Source organism: Tetrahymena thermophila (assembly GCF_000189635.1).
Source record: "Tetrahymena thermophila SB210 genomic scaffold scf_8254651, whole genome shotgun sequence".
NCBI classification, from domain to species: Eukaryota; Ciliophora; class Oligohymenophorea; order Hymenostomatida; family Tetrahymenidae; genus Tetrahymena; species Tetrahymena thermophila.
The window spans coordinates 18,739-28,848 of NW_002476419.1; the positions used below are offsets into that span (position 1 = coordinate 18,739).

The 10,110-nt window shown below is 18.1% G+C and overlaps 1 protein-coding gene across 1 annotated transcript; it reads left to right on the plus strand. All coding sequences in view use genetic code 6, as the record gives it.

Annotated features, from left to right (window-relative positions):
- Positions 1 to 150: 150 nt before the first annotated feature.
- Positions 151 to 6,930, plus strand: TTHERM_01397470 (translation initiation factor eIF-5A family protein; the record flags this gene model as incomplete). Its single annotated transcript, XM_001029622.2, has 34 exons — positions 151 to 177; positions 289 to 342; positions 414 to 463; positions 689 to 778; positions 842 to 931; positions 1,150 to 1,224; positions 1,293 to 1,382; positions 1,503 to 1,592; positions 1,690 to 1,779; positions 1,850 to 1,939; positions 2,075 to 2,164; positions 2,262 to 2,351; positions 2,472 to 2,561; positions 2,666 to 2,755; positions 2,879 to 2,968; positions 3,068 to 3,157; positions 3,257 to 3,346; positions 3,427 to 3,516; positions 3,644 to 3,733; positions 3,857 to 3,946; positions 4,080 to 4,169; positions 4,292 to 4,381; positions 4,508 to 4,597; positions 4,720 to 4,809; positions 4,938 to 5,027; positions 5,150 to 5,239; positions 5,354 to 5,443; positions 5,567 to 5,656; positions 5,777 to 5,866; positions 5,981 to 6,070; positions 6,200 to 6,289; positions 6,414 to 6,503; positions 6,628 to 6,717; positions 6,831 to 6,930. 34 exons carry the CDS (start codon positions 151 to 153, stop codon positions 6,928 to 6,930), a joined length of 2,916 nt encoding a protein of 971 aa, XP_001029622.2.
- Positions 6,931 to 10,110: the final 3,180 nt, after the last annotated feature.

The window sequence follows — 10,110 nt, forward strand, 5'->3', positions numbered from 1 at the left end:
TTCTTTTTTAAATATTCTTACTTACTTTGTACCATTCTAAAAAAATATACTCTAGATTCTCCGATATTAACACCTATAAATACATATTAACACCTATATTTTGAAAATTTTTATAGTAGGGGGGATCTTAATATAGAGAGTATACAGGATATGGGTGCTAAAATAAGAGAATTTCCTGTATATTTTTTTAGAATTGTACAAATTAAATAAGAATATTTAAAAAAGAAAATCAATAATTTTTTTTAATTAATCAAAATTTTTAATTTATAATCATAATTAAAATCAAAGAAATATAAATGGGAAATCAATAAAAAAAAAGGAAGTAATAGAATAACTCTTTAAGTATTCTATAAGATGTATCCATCATTATTAATTTTATTTATTATTATAAAGTCTTTTTTTTAAACAAACAGTTAATGAAATCTAACTTGAATGCTCTAACTCATATTGACTTACAGTTAAAGTAAGAAATATATATATATATATATAAATATTTATTCATTGATTCATATTTAATCATAAATTTTCAATACAAGCAAGCAACAAATATATTATTTAATAAAAATAAACAATTAAAAATTTTTTGTCTTTTCTATTACAAAATTAAGAATAAATAAAATTTCATACATTTAATTCATTGATTTATTCATAAATTAAATTATTTTGCTTTTATTTCTAAAATAAATAGAAATTGTACTCTTAGTAATGAACAAGTTGCTTAACTTAATAATTCCTTAGTATAATGTCAACAATTAGAATCTTTAGTTTTAAATCTTAAGTAATAATTTAAATTTATTATCTTAAATAACATAATTATTTTTTCTATCAACCTAATATTTAGTAAGGAAAATATTTCAGATGATTAGATAAATTAATTATTCACTCAATATACCTGGGTAAAGGATTTTGTTGAAACTTGTAATAATGTGAGGTAAATAAATATATTTTTTATTTTAATAAATCTTAATATAGCCAACAAATTGTTTGTTTAATAAAATATAACATTATCTTATAACCCTAGTTATTTCTACCATTTATAAAAAGCTAAAAGTTTGAATCTTAAATTATGTTAAATAAAATATTAATTTATATGTTAATTCAATAAAATAAATTAATTAAAATAGTTATAAATTTATTTTATTTAAATAGCAACGATTAAATATACACCCAAATTTTGTTTTTCCTAAATCTTTTTTAGATAAGTCATGATTGTCAAGAACTTAGGTAAGTAAAATAGAACTAACTAACTAACTAACTATTCGTATTTAATTGATTTATGTTTAATTTGAAAGATTAAATGATATCTAAGCTTAAGGAAATATTCTATTAGAAGAAACTATGAGTAATCTAATTAATCTCAACAGTTTATAGCTAAATTTAGAGTATAATTATTTTTAATTTATGTTTTAATATATTTTAGTCCATCTATCTTTCAAAATTAATTAAAATTTTTCATTATCTAAACTAAATTACTTTCAATAAATAATATTTAATAATAAAAGTGGAAATTAAATAGGAGATGGAGGTACAGTTTGGATTTGCAAAGTATTACGTAGATGCAAAACGCTTAATAAACTAAATCTACAGCTTTGGTAATTTTTTTTCAATTATATTAAACACATTCAGTTATATTTATTGTATTGTTTAAAAAGTATATAAATTATTTATTAAATATCTTTTTTTGGAAAGGAAAAATAAAATAGGTGACAGAGGGATATCAAGTATTGCAGAAGGTATTAATAGTTGTGCTAAAATCACAACTTTAACTTTAAATGCAGTGTAAATTTTATTGATTATTGTTTATATATAGATAATTTAATACCTAATTATAAATAAAAACTTAAAAAAGTGCAAATTTAATTGGAAAAGAAGGTGCATTTTCTATAAGTAGGACATTAAGTAGTTGTAAAATGTTGACTCATCTAGATATTAATCTATCGTAATTCATTTTAGTTTTTTTAAGGATATAAATTTAAATAAAAAAAGACAGTTGAATAAATTTTTAATCAATTTATCCTTTCTATTAAGAGATTTTAAATAAATTTTATTTATATATCATTTTATATTTTATTAGTAACAATTAAATTGGAGAAGAAGGAGCTTCTGCTATTTGTATAGTACTAGGTAGCTGTTAATTACTTGAGAATTTAAAATTTATGCTAAGGTAATTAATTTTTATTTTTCATTTTTTCAAAGTTTAAAATATTTTTCAATTAAAGGATGATAAATTTATTTATTAGCATATAATTTTTTATTAAAAGTAATAATTAAATTGGGAATGAAGGAGCATACTGTTTTGGAACAGCATTGAGCAAATTAAAGTTACTTATTAATTTAAAATTTTGCCTTAGGTAATTTAAATTTTACAATTAATTTTGATGATTTAAAAAAAAGCTTTATGAAATTTTTATTTTTGAGATTAGCTTAAAATAATAAATTTCTTAATAATTTTATTTATTTTATTTGAAAAGGGACAATAAAATATATGATAAAGGAGCACTGAACGTTGGATTAGGTTTAAGTAAGTGCAATCAGCTTAAAAATTTAGATATTGGAATGCAGTAAATATCTTTTTTTATTATTTAAAAAAATGAAATTTTATTCATTAATTTAATTCTAAAATAAATTTAAATAATTTATTAAACCATTTATTTTATTTGAAAAGTGGAAATAAAATTGGAGATGATGGAGTATAAAATATTGGATTAGGCTTGAGAAAATCCAATCAACTTACTAATTTAAAATTTGATATAAGGTAAATTTTATTTATTATTTTTGAAAAAATATGTAATAGATTTTTATTTAAACTGAATTAAAAATACTTTAATTTATAAAATGTCTTAAATTTTTAATTAAACTTAATTTACATTTATACAAGCTAAAATTTAATTGGGGATGATGGAGCTTCTACTATTGGTACAGCATTTGGCGAGTGTAAATTCCTTACTAATCTCAATTTTTATATTTGGTAAAATTTATTTTGTTTACAATTAAAAGCTTGAATTATTTTATATGTTTTAATTTAAATTTCAAAACAAATTTAAATTGGATTATTTTGTTTGAAAAGGAAAAATAAAATTGGTGATAGAGGAGCATAAAATATTGGATTAGGTTTGAGTAACTGCACTCAACTTACAAATTTAGAATTTGTCATAAGGTAAATTTATTTCGTTTATATTTTTTTAAAAAATTATGACAAACCATTTTGTTCAATTAAAAAATAATTTTTATTAAACCTGATTTGCATTTATAAAAGCCAAAATTAAATTGGGAATGATGGAGCTTCTACTATTGGTAAAGCAATTGGTAACTGCAAGTTACTAACTAATCTCAAATTTTACATTTGGTAAAATTATATTTATTTATTTTGATTTTTTTTCAAAAAAAATTAAATAGTTAATAAATTGATTTACTTTATTTGAAAAGGTGCAATAAAATCGGTGATAGAGGAGCATAAAATATTGGATTAGGTTTGAGTAACTGCACTCAACTTACAAATTTAGAATTTGATATAAGGTAAATTGATTTCATTTTCAGCTTTTAAAAAAATTATTGCAAATGATTAATTTCACTGAATTAAAAAATACTTTTAATTTATAAAATGTCTTCTATTTTAATTGAACGTGTTTTGCTTTTATAAAAGCGAAAATTATATTGGGGATGATGGAGCTTCTACTATTGGTACAGCACTTGGTAACTGCAAAAACCTAACCAATCTCAAATTTTCAATTTGGTAAAATTATATTTAATTTATTTATTGACAATTAAAAAAAAGTTTGAATTATTTTTTACATTTTGATTTTAATTTCAAAAAAAATTTAAATAGTTAATAAATTGATTTATTTTTTTTCAAAAGTGACAATAATATTGGTGATAAAGGAGCATAAAATATTGGATTAGGTTTGAGTAACTGCACTCAACTTACAAATTTAGATTTTTTCCTAAGGTAAATTTATTTATTTTGTTTATAACATTTTAAAAAATTATGACAAACCATTTTATTCAAATTGAATTAAAAAATTCTTTTAATTTATTAAATATTTTAAATTTTAATTAAACTTGATTTGCATTTATAAAAGAGAAAATATTATTGGGGATGATGGAGTTTCTACTATTGGTAAAGCACTTGGTAACTGCAAGTTCCTAACAAATCTCTTATTTGACATTTCGTAAAATTATATTTTATTTATTTATTGATAAATAAAAAAAGTTTGAATTATTTTATATATTTTGATTTAAATTTCAAAACAAATTTAAATAATTAATAAATTGATTTACTTTATTTGAAAAGGCGCAATAAAATCAGTTATAAAGGAGCATAAAATATTGGATTAAGTTTGAATAACTGCACTCAACTTACAAATTTATATTTTGAGATAAGGTAAATTTATTTCGTTTTTTACTTTTAAAAAATTATGACAAACCATTTTATTCAATTAAAAAAAAAGTACTTTTAATTTAAAAAATATCTTAATTTTTAATTAAACTTGATTTTCATTTATAAAAGCAAAAATTAAATTGGGGATGATGGAGCTTCTACTATTGGTACAGTACTTGGTAACTGCAAGTTCCTAACTAATCTCAAATTTTACATTTCGTAAAACTAATTTTATTTATTTATTGATAACTAAAAAAAAGCTTGAATTATTTAATAAATTTTAATTTAAATTTCAAAACAAGTTTAAATAGTTAATAAATTGATTTATTTTGTTTCAAAAGTGACAATAATATTGGTGATAAAGGAGCATAAAATATTGGATTACTTATGAGTAACTGTAATCAGCTTACAAATTTAAAATTTGATATAAGGTAAATTTATTTCATTTATAACTTTTAAAAAAGTTATGACAAATGATTATATTCAAATCAATTAAAAAATACTTTGAATTTATAAAATGTCTTAAATTTTAATTAAACATGATTTGCATTGATAAAAGCAATAATAATATTGGGGATGATGGGGCTTCTACTATTGGTAAAGCACTTGGTAACTGCTAGTTACTAACTAATCTCAAATTATACATTGAGTAAAATAATATTTTATTTATTTATTGACAACTAAAAAAAGTTTGAATTATTTTATATATTTTGGTTTAAATTTTAAGACACATTTTAATAGTTAATAAATTGATTTATTTTGTTTCAAAAGGCACAATAAAATCGATGATAAAGGTGCATAAAATATAGGATTAGGTTTGAGTAGCTGCACTCAACTTACAAATTTAGAATTTGACATAAGGTAAATTTATTTTGTTCAAAACTTTTAAAAAAATTATGACAAATGAATTAAAAAATACTTTTAATTTATAAAATGTCTTAAATTTTAGTTAAACCTGATTTGCATTTATAAAAGCGAAAATTAAATTGGGGATGATGGAGCTTCTACTATTGGTACAGCACTTGGTAACTGCAAGTTCCTAATCAATCTCTAATTTTCAATTTGGTAAAATTATATTTTATTTATTTTTTGATAACTAAAAAAAGTTTGAATTATTTTATACATTTTGATTTAAATTTCAAAACAAATTTAAATAGTAAATAAATTGATTTATTTTATTTGAAAAAGGGGCAATAAAATCGGTGATAAAGGAGCATAAAATATAGGATTAGGTTTGAATAACTGCTCTCAGCTTACAATTTTAAAATTTAGGATAAGGTAAATTTATTTTGTTTTAAACTTTAAAAAAAATTATGACAAACCATTTTATTCAATTAAAAATAATTTTAATTTATAAAAGTATTAAATTTTAATTAAACTTGATTGCATTTATAAAAGCAATAATTAAATTGGGGATGATGGAGCTTCTGCTATTGGTACAGCACTTGGTAACTGCAAATTCCTAATTAATCTCAAATTTTACATTTAGTAAAATTTTTATTTATTTATACAACTAAAAAAAGTTTAAATTATTTATATATTTGGATTTAAATTTCAAAACAAATTTAAATATTTAATAAATTGCTTATTTTGTTTGAAAAGAGGCAATAAAATTGGTGATAAAGGAGCATAAAATATTGGATTAGGTTTGAGTAACTGCACTCAACTTACAATTTTAGATTTTGAGATAAAGTAAATTTATTTTGTTTATTATTTTTTTAAAAATTATGACAAACCATTTTATTCAAACTAAATTAAAAAATACTTTGAATTTATAAAATGTCTTAAATTTTAATTAAAAATGATTTGCATTTATAAAAGCTGCAATTAAATTGGGGATGATGGAGCTTCTACTATTGGTACAGCACTTGGTAACTGCAAATTCCTAATCAATCTCTAATTTTCAATTTGGTAAAATTATATTTTATTTATATATTGATAAATAAAAAAAATTTGAAAATTATTTTATATATTTTGATATAAATTTCGAAACAAATTTAAATAGTTAATAAATTGATTTATTTTATTTGAAAAGGGGCAATAAAATTGGTGATAAAGGAGCATAAAATATTGCATTAGGTTTGAGTAACTGCACTCAACTTACAAATTTAGATTTTAAGATAAAGTAAATTTATTTTGTTTATAACTTTTAAAAAAAATTATGACAAACAATTTTATTCAATTAAAAAATACTTTGAATTTATAAAATATCTTAAATTTTAATTAAACATGATTTTCACTTATAAAAGCAAAAATTAAATTAGGGATGATGGGGCTTCTACTATTGGTACAGCACTTGGTAACTGTAAATTCCTAACAAATCTTAAATTTGACATTTCGTAAAATTATATTATTTTTATTTTAAAATAAGTTTGAATTATTTATTTTATTTTGAGTTAAATTTCAAAACAAATTTAAATAGTTAATAAATTGATTTATTTTGTTTGAAAAGGGGCAATAAAATTGGTGATAAAGGAGCATAAAATATTGGATTAGGTTTGAGTAGCTGCACTCAACTTACAAATTTAATTTTTATCTCAGAGTAAATTTGATTTTTTACTTTTGAAAAAAACTATAATAAAGTTTTTATGATGCTATTTAAAATATCTTTATTTTTTTAAGTAATAATGAGAAGTTTTTACAATCCAGAGAAATTATCAACTGTAAAAATATAAAATTATTGAAACTATTTATAAAGTAATTATTTTTTTTGTTTAAAATAAGATAAATTTAAGTAAATTTTTTTTTATTTATTTAAGAAATAAATTTATATTTATTAAAAGTAAATTGCATGAATAAAGAAAAACAGAAACCAAAAGATTAGCTTATAAAATAAAAAGATTAGTAAAATTAAATATAGATTGAATTTACAAAATGAATAATTAAATATTTATTTATTGATTAACATAAATAAAATTGAATAATCAAAATATATTTTTTTATTTAATTCCATTTTAGGAAATGTAATTAATTTGATTTATATTGCAGTTTAACTATCATTAAAACAAATAATTATAATTTTGTTTAGTTATGGCTTTTTATATGTTGGAAACTACACGAAATAAAAACAAATTCTTTGTGTATTCTTTAAATTTATAGCTTTTATCAAAAATTCGAGTACTGAAATTAACAAGGACCTTAAAAAAATCAATAAAAAGTTATCAAATTTATCATTTTTTTCCAAAAATTTCCTTATAATTTTAATTGAAAAAAAAGATTATTCTAACAAAATAACTATTTATTCTAATCAAATATTATTTTAAATTGAAAGAGTTTTATAAAAATAATTTGATATTAATAATAAAAATATCTATTTATTTTTCATTTATTTTTTGACATAAATTTAATTATTAATCTTATTTTTTAATTTAAAATTTATTCATATTTTTGACTTTTAATTTGACTTTAAAGTAATTATTTATTTTTCACTTTATCTAAAATAAATTATAATAAAATATCAAAGAATATTCTAGATTTAGGTCAATAATTAGTAAATTGCATAAGTTCTAAAGTTTAACTCTGAAATTAAAGTAAATAAATGATTATTTTTTTTTTAATTAAAACTATTTATTTTTTAAATTGGCTCTTTAGAATTTATGGATTTCAAATAATAAATAAAAGAAATTACTTATTTTAAATTCACTAATTTTTTATAATAAAAATTAATAAACAAACGAAGGACTTTTAGTTTATCTTAATTTTTAACTATTTATTTAGTTATTTATAATAAATTTAATAAATATTTTAATTTAATTTTTTATTAATTTTAATAATTTTTTTTATATTTTGTAATTATTATCTAAATAGATGGTTAATTGCTATTAATTAATGCTCTGAATTAGCAAAATTCACAATTTTTTCAAGCATACACTGTATTTGATATTATGTAATAATTATATTTAATTTGAAATAATCTTTATTACTAAATTAGAATATCTTAAATAAAATCTTCTACTTTCTTTTACTAAATATGTTAATTCATAATTTTATAAGTTTTATTTATTTGTAAAATTAATGAAAAAATTCTGATTTAATTATACAGATATTTAAAAAAAATAAAACATAAAATTAGATAATTAATTATATATAGATTTTAATAAGTAGCTTTAAATTAGAAAATGAGAAACCAAATTCTTAAAACTAAAAAATTAGTGTAAAATATTTTGGATATTTACTGATTAATATATAATTCTCTAAAATACTTTTGGAGAGAAATTGATGACATAAATATTACCAATAATTTTAACTCATCAATATCAGAATTGATATTTGAATGAAAAAACATAAATTGCATTTTCCAAAAAGTCAAAAATCTTCAAACCTTAATACTAAGTTTAAAAATATTATCTGTATTTAATCAATTACCATAATGCCTTATTAAAATAAGAATTTTCTTACAATTTACTAGTTAAACTATAAAAAATATACCTTAAAATTTAAAAAGAGTATTCCTTTACTAATTATTAGGGTTTTTTTACTAATTTTAAATTAAGAAATAGTCTAATATTTGTCTTGTTTGTAAATTTTTCAAGATTTATTTTTTTAGAATTTATGGTATGTAAATATTATTTCATATTTTACATTTTGTGAATTTAAAGCTTTCTAAAAACTCAAAAATAAAACTATTTTAAGCTAATTCAGCTTTATTTATTATGTTATTAAGATATATTACATTTAGCTTTTTATAAATTAAATAAGCATTTCACTCTAGTTAATTAGGAGGAAAAAATGAAGAAAAAATATGAAATAATAACATTAATTAAAAATTAATAAAATTAATATAGAATGAAAAAATAAGAAATCATATTAAAAAGAAAAAGGAAAATAAATTAAAAGAGCTTTAATATTTTAAATAAATTAAATTTTATAATTAAAAATATTACATCCAAAATAAATAAACTGCTTTTATATTATTAGTATAAATTTTAATAGCAAAAAATGAATAAAAAATATCAAATAACAAAAAATGAATAATAAATAATTAAAAATTGAAATAAAAATTTAGCTAAAATAGCTAAAAAATTTTTGTTTTAATAAAAATCTTTAAATAATGATGATAATTTCTATAATAAAATTATTTATTTAAATAAATTGATTGTTAAATATATTAAAAATATTAATAATAATAAAAACAATATTTATTAATAAAATATACAAGAGATTAATAAGGAGAACCTAATGAGATGAAAGTGAAGAGCTTAAAAACTTTATTTATTAATTTTATAAATTTAAAGCATGTTAATAAAAAAATTAACAATTACTTCTTCTAATTTATAATAATTTTAAATCTATTATATCATTTATTTTTTTTGTCAAAAATATTTAATAGCAATTTATGAAATTTAATTAATTAATTATAAATAGATAAAATGAACAAATAAATATATTAATTAATTAATTATCAAATATTAATTTATATAATTGGTTTTATGAAGAGGTATCACAGAAAAATTAATCTAACATTCATTATTTAAACTTAATATTTGTATTTAAAACATATACTTAAAAATATATATAGTAAGAATTAGAGATGGCCATTGTTTATTTAGTCATATTTTATAAATTTCTAGTAGTTAATGAAGAAAAAAAATTTTGTTGATTTTAATAAGGGAGGAAATAAATTTAACAAATATCAAAAAAATATGCTTAATTCATAATATCTCAAGTTAAAAAATAATAAAGTACTAAATTTAATTCTTATTTTCTAGATTTTTAAAAAAATAAAATAACAT